The following is a 20,779-nucleotide window of genomic DNA, read 5'->3' as shown; positions in this document are numbered from 1 at the left end:
TACACGTGTTGTGTGTGTGCTCTGTGTGAAGTTCTGAGTGCGCCGACTTGATGGCCTACACTTGATGCGACGTCGCGACGTCGGGAAGGGGAGTTTGAGTTTGTATGGCGATTTGAGTTGTGGGTTGTGCAGGCGGATAGGCGCAGACCCCCAAGGATGGGATGAACCGCGAATGCGATGGGACGAGCTGCGCGACGCGACTCAATGCCGATGCCGATGCGATGCGGTGCGATGCGATGCACAAGCAAGCAAGCAAGCAAGCAAGCAGAAAAAAAATGATGGGGGGTTTGCGGTTGTTCGGCAGGGAACTCGCAAATCCGATTTGCAATGTGCGATGATCGGAAAAGAGCCGATGATCAACAGCCGGGACGTTTGTCTTTAAATAAGTCACCAGTGGCGGGAACCCCGGGTAGACTAAAAAAAATCAACAGGGCTGTGGATGTGGTGGATGTTCGTGGGTGGTGGTTGGAAAACTATGTGGAAAGGTTCGGGCGAGAGGAACTAAAGGGAAACGATGGGCCGGGGGGAGGGAGAGAGAGGCGCTATCCATTATATAACTGACCACAACAACCACAATATCACCACGCGAGAGAAGTGTCTGGGCCTAAACAGGGTGTGGACTGCGTGCAGGAGAATCAAGGTCGGCCTGCCTCTCACTGCCACTGCCCCCCCCCCCCATCCACGCTCATGGTGAACCACACCGAACGGAAAGACGAGCGGGAGAGTGACATTACACCACCACACCCACATCGTCGAGCAACCAGTCGGCAGCCCAAGAGGCGCCCAGTGAGGAGGGGACATCCAGGCAGGCCAGGCTGCCGTGCATTGGACGCTGCCATATGGAGAACAGGCTCAGCAAAGGCACATGATCCATCTCCCTTAGAAAAAAGGCCCGATCGAAGCTGCACGAAAAGAGTGGAGGGAAACGAGGCGGAGCGTTGGGCAGAATGGAGAGGAGAAAATGCACATGCAGAAAAGCACCGCCTGTTTGACCGGGGGATGATTATTGACCAGGCTATCGACCTACCTACTGATAATAACGTGTCTGTCTAAACGAAGCTGCTCCATCTCCAAATACATGGGACTCGATGCGAATAAACTACAATGAACGCTGATATGAATGAGGATTAAGCCCGCCTATTCAGTCAACGTGTGCATTCGTTCCCATCCCATTCCTCTCTCCTCCCCTTCCGCTCCTCCTTCTTTCCATCCCATGCCTCTCCCCCTCTCACGACTGACCAACGGACCGCTCGAACCTACTTCCCTTCGTGTAGCCGACAAGGGTGCGCTATTGGGCAATTGAGGCCTTATGACGCCAGTGCGCATGTCACGCCAAAATCAAGATTCGAGGCGGTCGGCTGGGTGCCCCTCCTCCGCCCTATTGGAGCCTGTGCGAGAGCCGAACTGGCTGATATGCCCAATGCCAGTCATTCACCCAAGAACCACCGCACTACCACGGGCCCTGCGTCCCCCACTGTTTGGCATGTGACGCCCTTGTTTCGACGCCGCCATGATTGGGGAAGCGTGAATCAAGGTTGCCGTCGTGATTGTCTACTCTGCGCCAGCCTGCGGGTTTCCGTGTCCATCGGGCCATATCCGGGGGGGTCGCAGCCCAGACGGGTACCCCCTGATCGTGGGGTCGCAGGGCTGAGCTTGTCAGGTTGGGTGAGCTGGCAGCTCCATCATCGTCCCAGCCATCTCTCGAATCACCGTAGCTCGGTTCTGGTGCCGTCGCCGGGCGAGAAGAGATAGAGAATGAATAATACTCTACCGGTACCCTTTTCGACCCGACGTCGAAGGCTGGTTGGCTGGCCTCAATCTCCGTTGGGCGCCGTTCCACATTGCCAAGACGATGAGCAGCTTGTCCCGATCGAGACTCCGCTGGCGGCCCAATCTTTGAACGCCTATCTACTGTTTCTCCCACTCGATCAGTTCAAGTCTGGACCAGTCTGCTGGACCCTTGAACCAGGACCCCGGCCTCCTCGGGCGTCCCCCCCCCCCCGCGCTTCGTGGATTCGATCGATCCAAGGCAGTTATCGTCGTCGGACCAGGGTCGTCAGTGCGTCGCGCAACTGCAGTGCGCGGTACGTGTCTGCCCTTAGGCCCGCTGGGTTCGCCCTCCTAGGCGGCGCCCTAACCGCCTCTCGAAGCTCTTTTCAGCTGACAGCGGCCTCCTGTACACGACCTGCCGAGCGGGGAGCATCTCGGTCGCGTCATGATTGTAAGGCTTCCCAGGAATGCCCTCGTATGACGGGAACGTTGAACCGAGCGTATCGTCGCCTCGTATCTTTCGAACTACCCAGGTGTAAATGTGTCCCAATTCGCCCATCCACCAGAGGCCGAGCACGATCGTCAGGATGGTTACGGGTATGGCAGTTGCCCAATACAGCCACTGCCCGTCCTTCATGTCTCGGATGTCGCTAGAGTTCATTCCGAAGATGCTCGAAACGGCGCTCAGAGGCAGGAAGATGATGGTCACAATGGTGAAAGCGTAAATGGCCTGTTCCTGGCGGCCCTTCGTCACCGCCGCGTTGTTGAGGTTCTACTCTCAAAGTTAGCGCCCGTATCCCGGCTTCCGAGCTCACGCGGTATCAACTCACAGTCTGTTCCAAAACGTCAGCTTGCTCGCCGTACTCCTGGAAGTCCCTGCTGCGCCGCTCCAACAGCTGTGTGCACTCCGCCGCCAGGAGATCCCTGAAGCCGGCGGCGTCCGTTGATGGAAGCTTGTAAAAGTCAGACACCTCAGCCACGGGCTCCAGCGGTGCATTCATGTCGTCGTCATTGGCGTATCTGCGAGACCGTAGAAAAGTGGCGTCACGGTGATTGGCCTGTTCTCTGAACTGCGCTCGGTACAGACGGTGCTGCTTCGTTGCTGCGGGCAGGGTTTCTTGGCGAGACGTTAGGATGGAGTTGAATACGTTGCTTTGGGCGTCTATCGTGCGGTTGATCACATTGACTTCTTGCCGCAGGAAGTTGATGCGCTGCTGGTACGAGAGATCCGACTGCCCGTTGGCAATCTCGTTTTCCTGCCCACTGTCAGTACAGGATTTGATAGTGAACGGCTTGCATAAACTCACCAAGGCTCTAAGATACTCTGAGTATGTATCTGTAATCCCAACATACTTCCCGGGCGTATCGGCCAATAGGCTGTAGCTGATCAGTGAGACTACCTCGAGCGGGAGGACCGAGGACCGTTCCATGAGGTTAAAATCAGACAGTCGTTCCATAATGTGCTTCATGCCACTCTTTACCAGCGAGTCGGCCACATCCAGGTGGTCTTCCCACATGTTTGAATCATGACTGGCATAGATCAGGCCCATAACCAGATGAAGCCAGGCACGGATTAGGTCCAGCGGCACATCGATCTCCAGCCGATCCGTTGGCCCAGCATGAGAAAAAATGCTCTTGAACGCAATGACCGGGAGGGCAAGTTGACGCAGCAATTTCCGCACCGTAGGGGCATTTATGTAAACCGCGTCACGCCTCGTCTCGTCGAAGTTGTCCGGATAAGCTTCACCGTCAGCAGCCTCAGGTGGAGATATCTGTAACCCCCGTTAGCAATGTTCTGAACTGAGACAAGAGAAGCCGCAAAGACACACCCTGACCAAGTTCATTACCGCACCCCAGAACCTATCTGTCGTTGGACCGTCGAACAACGGAGGGAGAAAGAACCTGAATAGAGAATCGGCTGCATTAAAAATATCAATGCGGTCCTCGTATTCCTGCTTCTTCCATGCCGTTGACGTAGAACGCATGTCTGTCCCTAGCTGCTCGAGATATAAATGTACTTGATCCCGCGTGGACGTCTCACCTTCGAGGTAGGATCGCCGGTCCGGTCCGTTTGTTTCGGCTGTCAGAAACTCTTCCACTTCCGAAAGTTGCCTCTGAAGAACGATAAAATTGGGCCCCTCCATTGGGCTCGGGCGGGTTGCCTCGGCCCAGCTAAACACATGGAACACATCGCTGGTTTTGCTGGGCCGTCCGGGTGGGAAGCTCATTCGGTTTCCAGGTGATAGTTTGAGCGGTTGAAGATTGGCACCAGACGACTGCCCGTTAGTGTTACTCAGGCTTTGGGTGATAGGCCTCAGAATCCCGCTTGGCGGAAGTTGTGGTGGAGCGCTGGTTTGTATTAGCTATTTGTACTCACGGAAGGATCCAGGCAACTAACCATGTTTCCATATTGATCACGACGTTCCTACTCGAAGTCCGGGCAAACTGGAGCACCTTCCACCACCGAGCCTCTGTCAACAGACGGCCGTTGAAGTGGAAGCGGATCGCCTTGGGCCAGAAATCGGAGAAATGAGCGATGAAGGCGAACCACGTCTGGCATTCTTCCAGTGAGAGAGACCATATCACCGACTCGCCGCATTGGACCAGTATGCGGCCGCCCTCTGTGTTTGGCGTAAGTCCTCTCGCCGGTTCAGACGTCACCGCGATAGTGTCGCCACGCAGGGCATCCTCGTACATGGAGCCGCAGGTAATCAGCAGCGAGTTGTGGAGCACGACGCACCACAGCTGTCTGATGTGAAAACACCAGTCATTCTCCCCATTTCCGATTTGCCGTGCTGCCTGGAGCATGTCTCGCTTCTTGGGGTTCCGCGAGAAGGCTGACTGGAGCAGCGTTTGGGGTGGGTAGGCACCTGGGTTACCCGTAGCGTAGACCCCGGAGTACTCTTCCAGGGAGAAGTAAGGGATGCAGAGCCACGTCACCGTTCTCTTCCCATACTGCGAGTTCTTTTCTTGGTCGCCCTGCTGGAGAGGAAGCTGGAGGTAGCTGGGCTCCATGTGCTTCACCGTCGTCTCACTGGATGTACGGACAGTCTTGGAGTAGTTCTTCCTTACGTCGGATAGTAGCTTACGAATTTCGATCTGCTCTTTTTCTGACAGTGCCTTTGAAATCTCATTCTGTGTTATTGTCAGCTTAAATCAATACCGGTTTCGGCGTTTGTGTTCTACATACCGTGAACTCGTCAAAGTTCATCATGTCTTGCTGCACGTGCCTGAGAAAGTGTTAGTGGTGATCTAGCCACCGAGTCCTGTCTTAACTTACAGCCATCTGAAGAGGGACTGCCGCCTCTTATTTGCATCGTACACAATGTCCAACGCCGCAGAGTGCGCGCCGCCGAGAACACCCTCACCCGTGTATCGGGACTGATACACGTGAAGGGCTTTGTTCGGCGGCGGCTCCTCGCCCCGCAGAGTCGAATCATCTGGAAGGGGAATCTCCAAATCGAAATCGTCATCAGTGCTAGAGGAATCTGGCCCCAGGCGTGCCGGATCGAAAGCGTAAATCTTGCCGGTTGTCTCCTCCAAGTCTACCCACTCGTCGCCCTCGTAACCCGGGTCGGGATACACCTGATCAGGAAATACGGGAGTCATCGGAACTGCTTCGGATGCGAAATATTGTACATCCAATTCCTCCTCTTCGTTGCCAATAAGATCTACTGCTGGTCCTTCCGGCGTGGGCTGCTGCGCCGGTCTTTGCTCGGCCACGACCGCGTCAGGAATTTCAGCGCTCTGCTGTGTCTGCGCGAAGTCTTCGTACACCACAGGAGCAGACAAGGGTGTTTTTGCCCGTCGTCGTGGGGCCATGGGCTCCAGAGGCGAAGAAAAACGCACGATGGGCTGGATTGTCTTGGGACTCCTCCGGCGTCCCGGGGCTCTGGGCGGCGGCGTGGGCGGCACTGGGTCGTAGATGGGATCTGATTTCCGGAACTCCTCGATCAGTTGAACGAGGTGCGCCGTCTGTGTCCCTCTGACATACTGGCTCCTGAGGTTTTGGGCCGATGTTCGTGACGGGAAGAGGGGCGACCCCCGGCGGCGAGAAGGCTCTCTTGAAGGTTCGTATTGCGACATTGTGAGTGGTTCACACACTGTGATGCTGTGTTTCACCTGCTGTTGTGCTTCTGCGGTACAGTGTCAAGTTGTCTCGGGTTGGTGTAAGTGTTGTTCTTTCTTCTTCGTCAAGTCTTAGTCAAGCTGAATAGATGGCGCTTTTCGAACAAGAAAAGATAGATAGCATCCATGTATTGATTGCAAGGTAAATAAGTCGAGGCCTCGCGAGAACGGCGGCTCGTACCAACACTTGCACGAGTTAAATAACAAAACCTCTTCTGCAGATATCAGGCACTTACCTAGTAATAATGTCACCCCGCTGAGGCCAGCCACCGAGAGCTGCACATTGCGGGAGGCAGGGGCCACCGACACCATGGCAACGCCCGCTAGCTGCTAAAGAAGTTCAACCCGCCTATCTGAGCGCTGTGCCTTTTTAACAGGTACGCCAGGAACGTTTGGCATTGGTGAGTCCGTGGGCCTCAAGGTCCGCCATTTTCAACGGCCGAACACAGGAGGCCCCAGCGGACGAACCACGCTAAACCGTTAAGCCCAGCCACTGGGTGGGTTGTTTGCGCAATCACTGACTGGCATCTTTCTGTGGACTTTTAGATAGACTACGTCTTTGCCGCTCCACTTATCTCGGCCGTCACCCCAGGTAGCATCACAAAGCACTTCACAGACGACTCACCATAATTTGGTTTATCTTGCGTGCACAAACCATTACTAGTTGACGTCCTGGATCTCCCCAAGACGTAAGAGAGGCTATCTGAAAGCTGGCATCTGAGCATCTGCAATACACCGCGATCCCTTGAACTTCATGTCAGCAGATCAGAGGGTATCGAGAAATGTGGCCATCTCGGAACCGAAAATCGAGAGTGTATCTTCCCTGTGGCTCCATGTATCCACCATTTCCGAGAATAGAGAAATAAAGGAAGCCTGAATACCGTTGTCCATCCTTCCTCCTTTAGTACCAGTCCCACGGAGTCCAGTATATGGGATCTAGTGGTTCGAGTAGCCCGTTCCATCCACACGTCCATCGTAAGTCGAAAATGAAACAAGAAAGCAAGACCAAAGATGCTCGAAGCTCTCGTCCATCTGTGCCTCATGCATCAGTCCCACAGGGCCAACGGATGTAAGACCTGATAGAGTAGCAACCGAAGCCAGTCGTCCATCCACCGATGCTTTTAGGCGAAACATGAATTAAGTCGGAAGTTAGTTTCCTGCAATAGTCTTCCGTAATAACAAATGAAAGAAAGTAGGACGAGGTGCCCAATGCAGCTGTGGGGTAGCCGAGTCCTCGTCCGCTGGCCGTTCACAACGTCGAAAGCAAGGTTTTGCCAATAAGAGAGACTCAGCTGGACTCAAAAGGCCCAAGAACGTCCTCAATAGCGTCTGATTTTGCAATCATCCAATAGGTCGATCATCCAAGGTCTGGTATCCCGTCGTCGAAATTCAAAGTCAAAGGTGGTAGCCAGAGTCGAATCCAGCCAAGGTTAGGCGACGGGTCATCTCACCGATCGAAGCCTGAGAGTACGGCATACCGTAGGTGATGGAAGAGGCAGATCTAATGGTTCGAGGCTCGAAGTGGTCATCATCGGTTTCCTCTTCGACCCACTGCAGATTGCCGTCGAAGCACTTGAGGAAGTCGGGCAAGAGTCCTTCGTGGTAGAAGTCCTCCATCTCCGAGCGCCACGGAAACGGAAGAGCCTCCCAAATCTTCTGTAGATTGTTGGTGAATCCGTATTGGCGACGGAGGAACGGGAGGACAATGAGGGTGAGCTTCGCCAGAGCGATCTTCATCTCGCGAGTCTCATCCGCAAACTCCTCCTCCACGTTCTGCGTGTATAGGTGAATGTGCGCCATGCGCAAGGGAATCTCGAAGCTAGCCAGCTCTTTACCGTTTTTAAACTTGTAGTAAAAGAAGCGACCACCGAGGGCGTCGCGCAGGGAGCTGGCTGCCTCAAGGATATTTCCGATCTGGTACTTCATCAAAGACTTGACGCCAAGAAGCATGGCGGGACGGTAGAACATGACATTGTTCAGGATGTAAGTGCTGCTCCACATGTTCGATGGGTCCGGGCGATGGCCACCAAGCTCTGTTGAGTCGGATTAGAGAATATTCCAGGTCGAATATGGTCCGCAAGGACACTTACCGCCCATATACATCCAGAAGATTACGACACTCATCATCGAGACATCGAAGCCATCAAGCTTGTGATGAGTGACCCCGACCTTTATCAAGACGTGAGTCAAATCAACACACACAATGATTGGGAAACAGGATAGTGCAGTCTTACCTCGTTGGGTGGGGGAAGGTTCTTTGCAAGGTATGTCGACTGAGAAACTAGCACCTCACGATGGGCTGAGAGAACTTTTCCGTCGCTAAGGGTGATGGCGCAATCGTAACTCTCATTCGAATAGAAAAGGCTGTGGTATGAACGTTAGCGAAACCATATTCTCTATAGACTGATCGCTCATCCCTGAAAACTTGCCCAATGCGACGGTCTTTCTCAAAGTTGGGCAGGCGTCCGCTCTCGAGAGAGGCCCGGAAGACTCTTCGGTGATTACCGTCTCCCTGGTCAGATTCGGCAACAGTAGCGATGTCGATCTGAGACGAAGCCTCAGACGAGGTGCCACCGGCCTCCTCGCCGTTGGGGATAAGTACGGCATTCATGCCAGGCTCCTCGCTCTCATCGCTCTTCTCATCGCGCTTCTCGTCGCGCTTCTCGTCGCGCTCCTCGTCGTGCTCGTGTCGCGGCAGCGAAGCCGCCGCAGCGATGGCTATTTTGTTCTCAGCCGGGGCCGAAGAGACAGACGCGACAAACTCGAGAGAGACCGGGAGTCGAGCCTGTCTTGCCACTTCCTCCGCAGCCATTTTGGCGGCTTTGTGACCTTTTCTATTGCTGACCATATCTTCGTCCTCGTCGTCGGCTGTGGCTGCAGTTGGGGAAGATGTGGTAGGCGAGAGACAACTTGGTGATGTCGAGGGGGAATTCTCCTTCTTGGAGGGGGAAGAAGCTAGGTCACTTTCCCCATTGAACTCACCCCATGAGCCGTGGACAGATTCAGTGCAAGGGCTCTTGGCCCTCGAGGCGATGGTGGCAGAATACTTCCGCTCCTCTCCGTGCCCTTCTTTGTCCTTACTCTCAACGAGGGAAGGGAAGTCAGCAGCGGTTAGAACGGGGAGGGGAAGCGCCGGTCTTGGTTTCTCGTCTTGGGATGAGCCGTCACCCGAGGTGTGCCGGCTTAAAAAGCTAGGCTTGTGGTGCTTTGAAGCAACTTGAGCCCACGACAGAGAAGCCATGGTGAGTGTCGGTGGTCAGACGCGCAGATGAAAGGGATCTAAGAGACTGTTAACAGGCGTGATGGTAGCAAAAGGATAAGAGCGCATACTTAGTAATGTTCAAAGCAAAAAAGAAGGATAAAAAGCGAAGCGTGGTGATGCAAGATGTGAACGAGGGAAGGGTTTTTGTGAGTGAAGGGAAGGGTAAAGGAAGATTTTGTGCAGTTGAGAGTATGAGTAAAACAATATCAAAAAGTCTGCTGCTTCAAATGTGAAGTCAGCCGGTCTTTAGCGTGTCCTGTTTGGCAATTGTTTGTGAGTGCCTGATATGTATTCATGTAAACAAGTAGCTATGTCTTGCGTTGTGTATATTTACCTCATACTCATATGGATAAGGAAAGTGGAGAGCACCTTACTGGTGACATGGAAGAGAAAAGAGTTGTTTTCGAACTATCAACCTTAGGTCAGATGAGCCGAAGACCTTTCATCATAGGAAGTTTAAGACTTGGAGTAATTCCCCGGTCGTAAAGCATGCTCATGTTTCTTGTCAGGCTCTTTTAAGGCCCCTGGATGGACAACGACATAGAGTCCAATTCCCCGGCTGAAATCTCAGAAGAGGACGCAATTTTCTTTGCCGACCTCTCTTTCCCGATCGGAAGCCTTCCGGCCAGCTGGGTCAACACAACGAGACAATAGATACGAAGCGACCCTTTGGTGACTATCTTTCTTATCTCAAAGACCGGAACATCTCCGGTGGTTTGCTTGTCTATCACTGCCCAGCAGACTACCTGGAAGTCTTTGTTAAGTTGTTATTCAACCCGCAAAGACGCAGATATAAGGTTAAAGGAAGGAACAACATAGTGTAACCACTTTGATCTTGTCAGAATCCTTTACTGCAATATCATCTTTCATTTGTGTCGTGCTGATCAAAGCCAAGGCGCGCTCCCGCTACAAGGGTGTTTCGCATGACTTGGTCGAGTATGTCACCTCTTCGAAACAACGTTACGTGACAATCTGTTTCTTTTGCAAAGGGCAGTGGTGGCTCTGAATCCTACCACAGCATCTGATGGCCTCATCAACCTTGAATTTCGGCCGAGAAACGGCGACGGTCATCCTTGAAATCTCGACTTCAACAAAGGGCTTTGCGAGGATCCCACGCCCCCGAATCGTATCGTCCTTCTGGGGCCCATTCTTAGCTGTCAATTATTCGGGGAGAGCTTCATTATATAGTAAGAGATATTTCGTCCTTTTTAAAACTTTTAGTTGATTCTTGACTCGGGGTTCCAGCAATCCTGAAGATGGGTTCCATGTAAGCTTATCACGCCTTTTGGCATTCTTCCTATTCAAAGCCCCTCGAAACCGTCAGATTTTCAAGCGGGAAACCACCATTGCAGTGACTTTATCACGAGTTAGAGCACACAGCAGGGTATATAAGAATAGGATCAAGAAATGCTTATTCTTATGAAGGTAAAGATGTAAAGGAATGGTCTTATATATAGGCAAGTGATGCGAGTAATGAGTCAAGCACCACGTGATATGACGCATGATAATCCACCTGACAAGTGCTGTATGAAGCTATCGTGACAGACTTTCACGGCCTCAATGGTCTTCTGGACCAGCCTTGTTCGCGTTGGTCGAGTCCCATAATTGATAGTCCACCACTACTGTTCGTTCCAAACGCTCTAGAGAACGTCTACGGCCTGAACAAGCAGCGCTACAGTGGGGAGCTAGGTTATGAGCCTGTCGAGTTATTACTGTCTCCTATTATTGATCCACACCGGCCTAGTGTTAGAGGTTGCTGATGTTAAGCTCGACGAGATCGCCCTCGATCGCATTAACTGGTGCTGGAGGGGACAGCCCGAGGATGAGAACCATGTTTGGACCTAGAAGTTACCTGAGAACGAGTTGCTTGAGTTCATTGAATAAGGCGACAAGCTTAAGCCAATAACGGCCCATGCAAATGAATATATGGAACATGCCTATGATGATCATGTTCCGGCGACCGCTATGTCTGTCGGCTCAAACAAGTATAAAGCACGTTCTGCCGAACTCGAGCAATCCGTCAGAATTGGACAAGATCTCGGCCCCAAAGGTCATCCGACAGCGCGTGGAGTCCCCTGAAAGCAGCCTTCTTGAAGAAGAGGGAAAATCAAGCAGGGGTATTAGTGTGTTTCCTCTACGGGCGTTTTATCCAGCAACGGTTGTGTCACCTTCATAACAGCTCGTATTGGTCGAGCGTCTGTCTCGGCTCCGTTTGTCAGTGTATTCATCAACGGCCACCGGTCTGGCATCCTCAGTGGGTGTGAGGACGTGCGGACACTCGCATGCCATGTTTCATCGAGCACAGCGTGACCGGTTAGCAACGTGCGTAAAGTGGGAAAAAATGCATCCGTAGATGAAGTGAGATAGGAACGGAGTACGGAGTACGGGAAGCAGATAAGCGACGGCTGGCGTGAGGTTGTCGGTTTCTTTTGATCCACCACCCCGGACGCCGGTCAGTGGGCTTGTCTCTCAAAGTGGCTATGCGCCACTTGGGCTGCTAGGATCCAATGCACGCACATGCCTAGTCGTTCGGCGTTTGCCTCCTACTTGGGCGCCGTGCTTGGCTCTTGAGGGCTCCTTGGACATATATAGGTGGGTTGTCTACCTTATTCTCACACCGCGTGCTTCCTTCTTGGGCGTGGCTTCCCAACGGAGAGGTCCCTTATAAATAGGCGCCTTGATAAATGTACGATTACTTCATCTACCTACCTATCTACCTGCCTTCCAAAGTACCTATGTACCCATGTACCTTAGGTAACAAAGTCAGTCCTCGTCTGCCTCAGTTGATGGGAAGAAAACCGCCCGAACCAAGGGTCTGTGCGCTGCCATGGATCGCTCCCGGCCATCCACTGACTCCACCACCTCGTGTGTACCGTACCCTTGGCTGACGGCCCTTGCTCCGGCTGCACCTGGCAGGGGCTCCTAGAGCCTGTTTGCTCGCCAAGCTCAGGGAAGGTGGGTACCCAGCTACCTCAGGTACCTACATTCGGAAATATCGACTTTACATTGTCGGAAGGATGACACGTACGGATAAAACCTTGGGTACCTGCGGGGTACTTGCCGCTTGGGGGGGTCGGTCAGAACAACGAGGAAGGGGCGAACGAAACACCGTTCCTTCCTCCAACTTACCGAACCAATTGACAGCACCACACACAGCGCTCTCTGCCCGTCCGTCCGTCTCCGTCCATCTGCCTTCATTGCTTCCCAACCCTGAGGTGGTGGCGCCGGCTCTGTGACATCTCTCCTACCTTCACCTCCCAATTTTGACTTCACCTCTCGCCTTCTGCCTTTGTCAGCCCAGACGGTGGAACGTCCAATTCCCGTCGCGCGACTACAGGTGGGCAGGCAGACGGTCCCATCACCCACGCCCGATCGCTTTTTGGATCATCTCGTACTTCTTGCCTAGGTAGGTCTTGCCTAGGTAACCTAGCCGCACACGTCGGTCCTGTAGCTCTCGTTGACGGGCTATAGCCTGTTTTCGCTTGGCCTTGGCACCTCAGCATCTTCATCACCAAAGCGCCTTCGGCATCGCCCACGCAATCAAATGCCCGTGGCAGAACATCTTATACTATTACGTCCCATTTCTATCTCACCGCCCCGGTACATATCTCATCCGCTCCCAATCTTATCAATGTCCTGTTTGCTCATCCTCATACAGGCCATCCCATGGAGGCCACCATGGCGGACAGCTCACCAGCCGATCCGCTGGCCGCGGCCACCAGCGCCCTGATGCACTCAATACAGGGTTACGTCCGCGCCGCCATCGCCGCCGAGGTGGCCAACGCCCCGCCTCAGTCCACGTCGGCTCTCCAGACCCGTCTGGACTCCGTTATTCAGGAGAATAGCGAGCTCAAAGAAAAGCTTAAGCAGATCGAGAGTAAGGCCGCCTCATGCCGTTACCAGTGCATGCGTCCTTGTCACGTTCCAAAAGACCATCGACCATCGCCCGAGTACTAACATCGCCCAAGCAGATGAGCGAGACACCATCAAGGCCGCCTTCTCGTCCTACATCGGCGTCGCCCTCCCAGAGTCCAAGTTGTCTCGCCACCTGCGTCCCAAGACCCCGAAGTTCTCCCAGTTCAGGAACTTTCCCGTCGAGATCCGCATGAAGATTTGGAAGCTCGCTCTTCCTACTGGTCGCGTCTTCGACCTGTCTATGGGCGACGGTCACCTCTCTCGTGTTCTGCGCGCCACCGCCCCGAACCCCAACGGCGGTCCTAACCCGGCCGTCGCGATTCGGCAAGCCTCAGGCCTTGCCGAGATGAGCGTCACAGCTCACAAGACGCCCAAGCTTCGCCTCGCCTGCAAGGAGGCCAACCGCGCCTTCCTCGAGGCCGGCGGCTTTGAATTCGGCCTCTTCGGTGGTGCTTACAAGGGCCTCTGGTTCAACTATACAGAGGACATCCTCTTTGTCCGCGAGGAGCCCCGCACATGGACCAATCTCGACATGTCGCGCATCGTCCGTGTCGCGTTCCCCCACACGAGATTCATGAGCAAGGCCGACATCACCTCCAAGATGGACCTAATCCTTGACCACTTTACCTCCTGCAAGGAGATCATTCTTATGCAGACCATGGAGTGGGATATCCGCTCGTGTCTGACGAGCCCCCGCCTTCCGGCCAAGCTATTCCCCCTGGGAACAGAAGACCCCATTGGCGCGCACGACTACCCTAAGGAGCTGTCGAACGAGATAGGAAACGTCGCAGCCTGGGGCGACGTGAAGCGCGTTGTTGAGCAGATTAGCAGGGAGCATGTCACCGAGGTGAAGCGCCTGACGCCCGGTCGCGTTCCCAAATTCACGGGCATGGAAATGGTACGAGCTCGCCCGAGCTACTTTGATTAGACTGCCAATGTGCTCCGGCAGCGACTAAATTCCAGACTTCCTTAGGCTTTTAGCGTGTACCATATCTAGTCAGACACTGGGAGTAGGGGCGTTGGGTTCTGTTTCTTCCTCGCAAGCTAGCATAGCAACATATCGCCGACTGTATAGGATCGGTTCTCTTGCTTTTCTTCTCTCTGTCTCGACCCCTGACCTGTCTGTCGTGCCAGGTGCCTCGTGGCTCCAGGGCCAGCTGCTTGTCCTCGTGTGGTTCTCTGCGCATCTCCCTCTCTCCAACTTCACCAACAAACATTGTCATGACCAGGTATTGGGCATTGATGAAACTCTCCGTTCCAAACCTTATGCTTCATTCTCTAATAACTCATCGAGTAAACTATGGATACCTTGAATTCTTAGTGCCAAAGTCCGTATGCGAATCCTTACTTCGGGAACAAGGATCCCTTCCCAGATGCTGCTGACGTCCCGTTTCTGATTGAAGAAGTCCGTCCTATTCCTTTCAGCCCGCATAGTTCGCAGCATTCACCAGTTTCATAGCCTTAACCCCTGCGTCCTCTCCGATATGGAATCTAGGAGTTGAAGATCTCATCAGACCTGTCCTGTCATCCAACGTCCACATAACAACCCCCACCCAAATGGCATCCGTTAAGGCCCTTTGTAGAAACCCGGCTTTGCAACATCCGCCATGATCATATTCTGTCTAGCCTTTTGCAAGACCAGTCAAGATTAAGGATTCGATTGATGAAAGGGCGATGTATGTTTCTCAGGCCGTTTTACCCTTCCCAGTCAGCTTCTTCTTGAGTTCTCGGAGTCGTGTAACAGCTCTGCAGAGAACAAAAACTGCATAAGGACCATGTCCTTCCATGGTTTCGCTTGCTTGCTTTTTGATGTTGATGTACTCGCTTCTCTCCTCTCCTTGTTCTCCGATAGGAACGATGATGCCTGCATAACGACAGAGAATGGCGTTCAGAATCATGCGACATGTGCGGCCGTTTCCATCCCGGAAAGGATGAATCTGTACAAATTCCAGAGAGTATTTGGCGGCGACTGAGAAAGGATCGATAGAGTTAGATGACTTGGCAAGCTGGAGTTCTGTCTTGAGGTTTTCGCACAGCTGGTTCATCTTCCCAGGAATGAATTGAGGGACAGTGAACATCGTTGAACCAGCTCCGACGGGAACATCGCGATAAATCCCACCGTATTTCTCCGGTGCGATATCATCAAATCCCTCCTCGATTATTGGGATCCCCTTTGTGAGAATGCGGTGTGTTTCCTTGATCATCTCTTCGGTAAGATCCTGCTGTTCGACAACAAACTTGTGGATGATGTATTGAAATGCGCGGGCATGTTGGATGATCTCTCGTCGGCCTCTTAGAATGTACTGCGCAGGCATGTCTTTCAGATCGCCTTGCTTTCTGTACATCTCTAAGAGCTCACTCTCGTATTGAGGAGACCGCTCAGGAAATTCGGCGACATCTTCACCAGAGAAGATCTTTTGGCATAGGTGGAGTGTAATGTCCCAACCCAGACCAGCTCGTTCAATCATGTTGGATCCAAAAATGGCGCGAATGATTGAATCGTGTGTCTCTTTCAGGACACGCTCCGTATTATCCTCATCCATAACTTTATCTTGAATAACAGAGAGCCAAGTAGCCGCCTTGTCAAAAAGTTTCTGAGGATCTTGATCCTTCGCGTACTGGAGGTAAATATCATCGGCTCGGATGACCATTGACATGACCTGAGATTTATCCATGGAGGTTCTGATAGGCCAGCCCTTGTGGATGGTCGATCGAAGGTCTTGTCGCATCATCTTGCGCTTCGTGGGACTCGTAGGCGGTGACTGAGTGTGGGGAATATCTAGGTCAGTGAATAGTTCGTGCAGCGATTTGCGTCGATGTTTTTCTTGGGCGAAAACATGGTGCTTGGTTCTATATTGCTTAGTTTATGTATCTCCGTTAACTAAAGCTGTACCATGAAAATGACATACCTTGCTTGGACCGTGTCAGTGGTTTGGAAAGTTTGGCAACTCAAAGAGTGGTGAGCTAGCTGCCTTGGATGGTAAAACTTTATGCAGCATTTGAACTTCAGGATTGAGAAAGGCAAGGGATAAGAGCAAAATGGAAGGAGCATGTGAGGTCTGGCTAGCTAATCCCAAAAGGTGTCAATGTCGAATACCGTAAGGACTAAGGAGATCATACTAGCGCATGCTTCACCCACTTCAATATGTGACCCTAAGCAATTTGAGCAGACTTATCTGGTTCTCAGAAACCATGGTCACATTTCATCGATAGGCTGCTTACGTTGGTTTCAGACTTTTAGTGACTGCTGTCAAAGTTCTCGAGTCTCTTAGCAATTCAAGACTATAAAGGATCAGGAGTCATTGCCAGGAAGTCACTTACAAGAGGTGAGACTTACAACAAATACGCGGTTGCTAATTCTCAATCAACCATGTTACTAGGTAACCACGACGTATCTCACAATGCTGAATCGATTCCTTGAAGGAATACATATTTGAGGCGATAGATGTTTCAGTGGTCTCCAGTATTGCCAGCGGTGGCATCTTATTCTAGGTCGCTTACTGGAACAGTTCCTTGTGGTATTCTGCCAGTTCTTAGTAAGTCTAGGTACCTAAGAAAAGCATAGCAAAAGCACACTGGTCACAAGAACCCCTTGAATATCCCGGATGCATTGTAGCCCATTGATCTAAGCCGGTCCGTATTCATAGTCTTCCTCCCTCGCCATCCTCTGACTTCAAAGCGAGCTGGATTTGCGAGCCTTTCGGAATACTTCAACTGCCTCGAACTTTACAGACTTGCCTAACTTCTCCCTCTCCCAGCAGTCCTTGTTAAAGGCCTTATCCTCTCTCCAAGTCAACTCAAGGCCCTCGTCCCAGTCCTCGGGGTCAACCTCTTCTATAGTAACGAATTCGTCTTCACTGCGAATTGATCGGCAGACAGGAAATGTCTCGGTCAGTTGCCCTTCGGTAAGGGTGCCGACGGGGTAGCAGGCGACGATGACACGGTTACAGTCCAGATTGCCGAGAACACGCTCGCAGTGCTCTCTGTTTAACGCGATCTCTTTCCTGGTGCAAATGTTCTTGACATCGAAGCGATCAAGGCTGTTCCATTGATCAAAGGTGTGCAGGTAAACCGCATCCTGCTCGTCGTTGTACCAGATGCTGGCATGCTGCGCACCAGTCCAGGCCTCGCGTTGCTATAATAACCGAAACGGAATGAGCCGTTTGCCATGCAGACCTGATAGGCCTCTTTAGAGGCCTCTCTCATGACAGGGGGGGCCTAATGTTGGTAGAATTGGACTGGTCGGGGGTCGTACATGATCCAGTCATTGTATGGCTTCGGTTCGTAGATTCGTCCAGAGGGCAGAGACCTCATCCAAATCATACGACGGGTTTCGAGTGGAATTTGACGAAATTTAGGGAAAGAAGTGGCCGGAATATCGAGATCTGCGATGAAATTCATCAATAACTATCCAAACACTCACGGCACAAGATGGAGGGGTTTGATCTTACCCTCACCGACCTTGGCGGGACCAATGGGCATTAAGATGCCGCGCAAGGCATTCCAGAGATTTTTCATTCTCTTTACAGGTTTCTGAGCTGTCCGACGATCTGTTCCATCCGGTACGTCGTCTGAAGTCATCATAAGGCTTTGGCGCGGGGGTATCGTTGGCTTGTGCGGTTGGCGTAGGCGAACCCGTACAGGTGGTAGTTCTCTGGTAAGGTCCGACAAGAATGTCAAGTATTTTCAGCTTCAGTTACTTCTTTTTACATTTCGAGAGGACTATGCCGGGCGGCTTATCTAGTTGCTTCTCATTCCAGATGAGAAGCCTTGATAGTGCGGCTGTTGGGGCGAGATGAGATGGACGGAAAGGAAGCGGGGACGGATGGGTGGATGAAAGCATGAACCAATCCCTTTGTCCAAAGCTTGAAGCTGACTTATGCGAGCTCATCTGCTTTGTATGAGCTAAAGAGTCTCATGAACTGGAGGTGAAGTGGTTGTATGAAGGAGCACAAGGCCCTGCCATCTTAAAGAAGTCTCTCACTTCTTAGCCTTCCTGTCGTTGTTTGAACCTATGTGTGCATTTATTTTATCTTTCCAACTCACCGTAAGGTTAATTCCATCAGGTTCTTCAGTTAATTCACTGTTGAAGTGCTATTGCTTTGGGACGACGAATGACTAACCCTTGCACCTACCTAGGCTCCTGCGCAGATAAACATGCATATAGATAATGGCAGCTTGATTCAATGTATGCTCAGTGACATTTCCATTCTGAACTAAGAATGAATTGGCTTAGATTTTGCCCTATCTGCCTGAAAATTCCATATAACAAATGTGACCTACATGTTTCTGCCTCAACATTTTGCCCTGAGACTCCTTTTCAGTTGAAAAGGCGGTTGCGCAGCTTTGAGCTGGGGTTGCAAAGGGGACAGCTTTCACCATTCCATAAGGTTATATAGCGGTTGATTCAGAGCTAAAAGTTGAAGGCACTTTGATACCGGATCTCTGATTCCCATTCAAGCTTCAGATGGAAGAAGAGCAAAAATCAGATTCCACTATCTCATTTGGGCCAGTGACAAGCTTACGTCTATGGGTACTCCGGCTTCTAATACGGGATCTGAGAAGATATAACTATTACTTATCTGAACATGTCTTCAAATCCTTCCAGATACACTGTATTTTTGCAAATAGCAATATGGCTGTGATCGGAAATGCGAGCAGACTAACACTGCTTTGCCCTAGGCTATTATTGAACACAGCCAACACAGTTAGAATTATCATTTCACGCCAAATGACACAGCCTCAGGATTTTTAACCACTTGCCTGATATGCGGTCAAAATGGAGGAGAATAGAAAATAGTTCAGCGTTAAGAAGGGGAGTCGCAATTCTCACAAGCTAAGTCTTGAACGCCACTCAGTCAATAAAAAACATATATGTGATTTAGCAGACAAAGATGACTGAGACTAATTCTAGATATTTATTCATCACCTTACCTCGGCTTGTTATCCCTGGAAAATTTCCATTGCTAGCAGAAGAGATACAAGGAGGCAGAAACAAGCCTTAGATGATATACCTAGAGTAATCCAACCGTTTAGTAGCATACTTCATTTTCAGAGATGTTTGCAGATAATCCAATTCCCTCGTTGCAGCTATAAATTGAGCACTGGTGGGTTTGATAACAACCTGTAATTACTGTGCTTGACTATTGCCGCACTCAGTGGCTTGTAGTAACGATGATGCAGAACCAAGAGATGGCGCTTGCGTATCTTGACCTTTGAATGTCACTCAAGCCAGGATGTTGTTTATGTACGACCTTGATGAGACAAAACGGACCATTTTAAAACAAAGAATTGAGGGGAAGAGACCAACCACTCGGGTTGATCGAACGGCAAACTACTTTACTTAACCTGTTTGGTCCGAACGACAGCAAAGTGAATCTCTTGGCTTGTCTTCATCCAGGGTGACATTTACAACCCTGCCTACGGCTTGGACGTTTGTTTGGTCTTTCCAATCAATTGTTGGCGTTGGCCTGCGACCACGACATGCTCTGCATTTGTGCATGCCCACAAAGGCACTGCCCGCATTGATTCGAACACGCCACCTTGGTAGGTCATCTATATATCCAGCTCTGGCAACTAAGAGCATTTTCTGGTCATATTGCTTTCAAAATCCCTACTGTCTTTGCTCCTTTCAGCCATCTAACCAGGAACATAATGTTGATCTTTACCCTGAAGCATTCCACTACGACTTTTGTTCTGATAGCAGGCCTTGCGGCTGGAGAACCTGCCTTCTATGTCTCAGCACCGGCTCTGGAAGTTTCAGACGCTCCCTCTCCCACATTCGAAGCTACTGGTATACCATCTCGCATCAGAGCACCAGGCATCACCCCCCTGGAGGCACAGGCCAGGGTCTGCAATCTGGAGGCAGATTACAGCCCCCACGACCCCATCGACCCCAAGAAGCAAGAGAAGGGCGTTTCCGCCTTTTGTGACCTGCTGAGGGGAAAAGGCGGCTACCTCGAACCTGGGATGGAGTCTCAACGTGTGGAGTTTCAAGACGCAAATGGGGGACGTCACCACTACAAGGTTGAGTGGGCAGCGGGATGCCAGACGGAAGTTGAGAGTCAGGCGATCCGGCGGCCCCTGGGGCATGTTGGTGCGTCACTCAACTGCCATGACTTGATGCGGGAAAACTACTTGTTGTGTGAGTATAGCTTTATTCTTCCCACTTTCTGATGCTCTTAGCAGAGATGTATTGTCTAATGCTTGGAGAGTGTAGGCCACAATGGCGGTGTTGGTGGCAAGGTACAGGTCGGTTGTCTCATTTACACCTACAACGGCGGTATTATGACGGGAAGAATGTACGACTGGTAAGCGGACAGGATTCAATGTAATTTCACAATGAATATTGCCACCCATTAATCTGTAGCCTGCTCAAAGTTTCCTTCTATGGGAGTTTAGAAAGCATTACAGAGGAAAGTTCTTTGATGTTGTAAAATTATAGTATCTTTATATACCATGGATCAGTTGACTTGATCAATTTCTAAACCGTTCTTGTCAAAGCTTTGAAAGAAGCACTTCATTTTATCCTCTGTAAGGGCTCTGTATTGTCCTGGCGCATTCCTGGTTTCCTTTCTGTACAGAGAACCACCACTTTCGAAAGTCGTGGATTGAAAGCCATCCTATTTTCAATTTAGGGGGGCTACATGGCCAGGTCGATACAGGTATGGAGCACCCTATGGATTAATCACCATCCCATTTGAA

General features: G+C 51.4%; 6 protein-coding genes across 6 annotated transcripts; 2 read left to right on the top strand and 4 right to left on the bottom strand.

The window, feature by feature from the left end:
* Window positions 1–2,098: 2,098 nt before the first annotated feature.
* On the bottom strand, window positions 2,099–5,592 carry LY79DRAFT_504158 (uncharacterized protein; the record flags this gene model as incomplete). The annotated part of the gene is made up of 7 exons (XM_060553486.1): window positions 2,099–2,542; window positions 2,601–3,026; window positions 3,078–3,542; window positions 3,600–4,119; window positions 4,169–4,905; window positions 4,961–5,000; window positions 5,051–5,592. The coding sequence occupies 7 exons, from the start codon at window positions 5,590–5,592 to the stop codon at window positions 2,099–2,101; spliced, it is 3,174 nt and encodes a 1,057-aa protein (XP_060421260.1).
* A 1,701-nt stretch (window positions 5,593–7,293) lies between these two features.
* Window positions 7,294–9,139, bottom strand: LY79DRAFT_503922 (uncharacterized protein; the record flags this gene model as incomplete). Its single annotated transcript, XM_060553453.1, has 2 exons — window positions 7,294–7,931; window positions 8,473–9,139. 2 exons carry the CDS (start codon window positions 9,137–9,139, stop codon window positions 7,294–7,296), a joined length of 1,305 nt encoding a protein of 434 aa, XP_060421259.1.
* Window positions 9,140–12,826: 3,687 nt separating this feature from the next.
* LY79DRAFT_503622 (uncharacterized protein) lies at window positions 12,827–14,003 on the top strand (the record flags this gene model as incomplete). The annotated part of the gene is made up of 2 exons (XM_060553417.1): window positions 12,827–13,037; window positions 13,132–14,003. 2 exons carry the CDS (start codon window positions 12,827–12,829, stop codon window positions 14,001–14,003), a joined length of 1,083 nt encoding a protein of 360 aa, XP_060421258.1.
* Window positions 14,004–14,760: 757 nt separating this feature from the next.
* Window positions 14,761–15,732, bottom strand: LY79DRAFT_503794 (fic/DOC family protein; the record flags this gene model as incomplete). The annotated part of the gene is made up of 1 exon (XM_060553437.1): window positions 14,761–15,732. One exon carries the CDS (start codon window positions 15,730–15,732, stop codon window positions 14,761–14,763), a length of 972 nt encoding a protein of 323 aa, XP_060421257.1.
* Window positions 15,733–16,748: 1,016 nt separating this feature from the next.
* Window positions 16,749–17,557, bottom strand: LY79DRAFT_574998 (uncharacterized protein; the record flags this gene model as incomplete). The annotated part of the gene is made up of 3 exons (XM_060559660.1): window positions 16,749–17,210; window positions 17,315–17,460; window positions 17,527–17,557. 3 exons carry the CDS (start codon window positions 17,555–17,557, stop codon window positions 16,749–16,751), a joined length of 639 nt encoding a protein of 212 aa, XP_060421256.1.
* A 2,172-nt stretch (window positions 17,558–19,729) lies between these two features.
* LY79DRAFT_664975 (uncharacterized protein) lies at window positions 19,730–20,389 on the top strand (the record flags this gene model as incomplete). Its single annotated transcript, XM_060562994.1, has 2 exons — window positions 19,730–20,219; window positions 20,295–20,389. The coding sequence occupies 2 exons, from the start codon at window positions 19,730–19,732 to the stop codon at window positions 20,387–20,389; spliced, it is 585 nt and encodes a 194-aa protein (XP_060421255.1).
* Between the last annotated feature and the right edge of the window lie 390 nt (window positions 20,390–20,779).

This window comes from Colletotrichum navitas (assembly GCF_030913465.1).
Source record: "Colletotrichum navitas strain CBS 125086 chromosome Unknown LY79scaffold_1, whole genome shotgun sequence".
Taxonomy (NCBI): Eukaryota; Fungi; Ascomycota; class Sordariomycetes; order Glomerellales; family Glomerellaceae; genus Colletotrichum; species Colletotrichum navitas.
The sequence above is the reverse complement of the archived record's forward strand: the minus strand, read 5'-3'. Positions and strand labels throughout refer to the sequence as shown.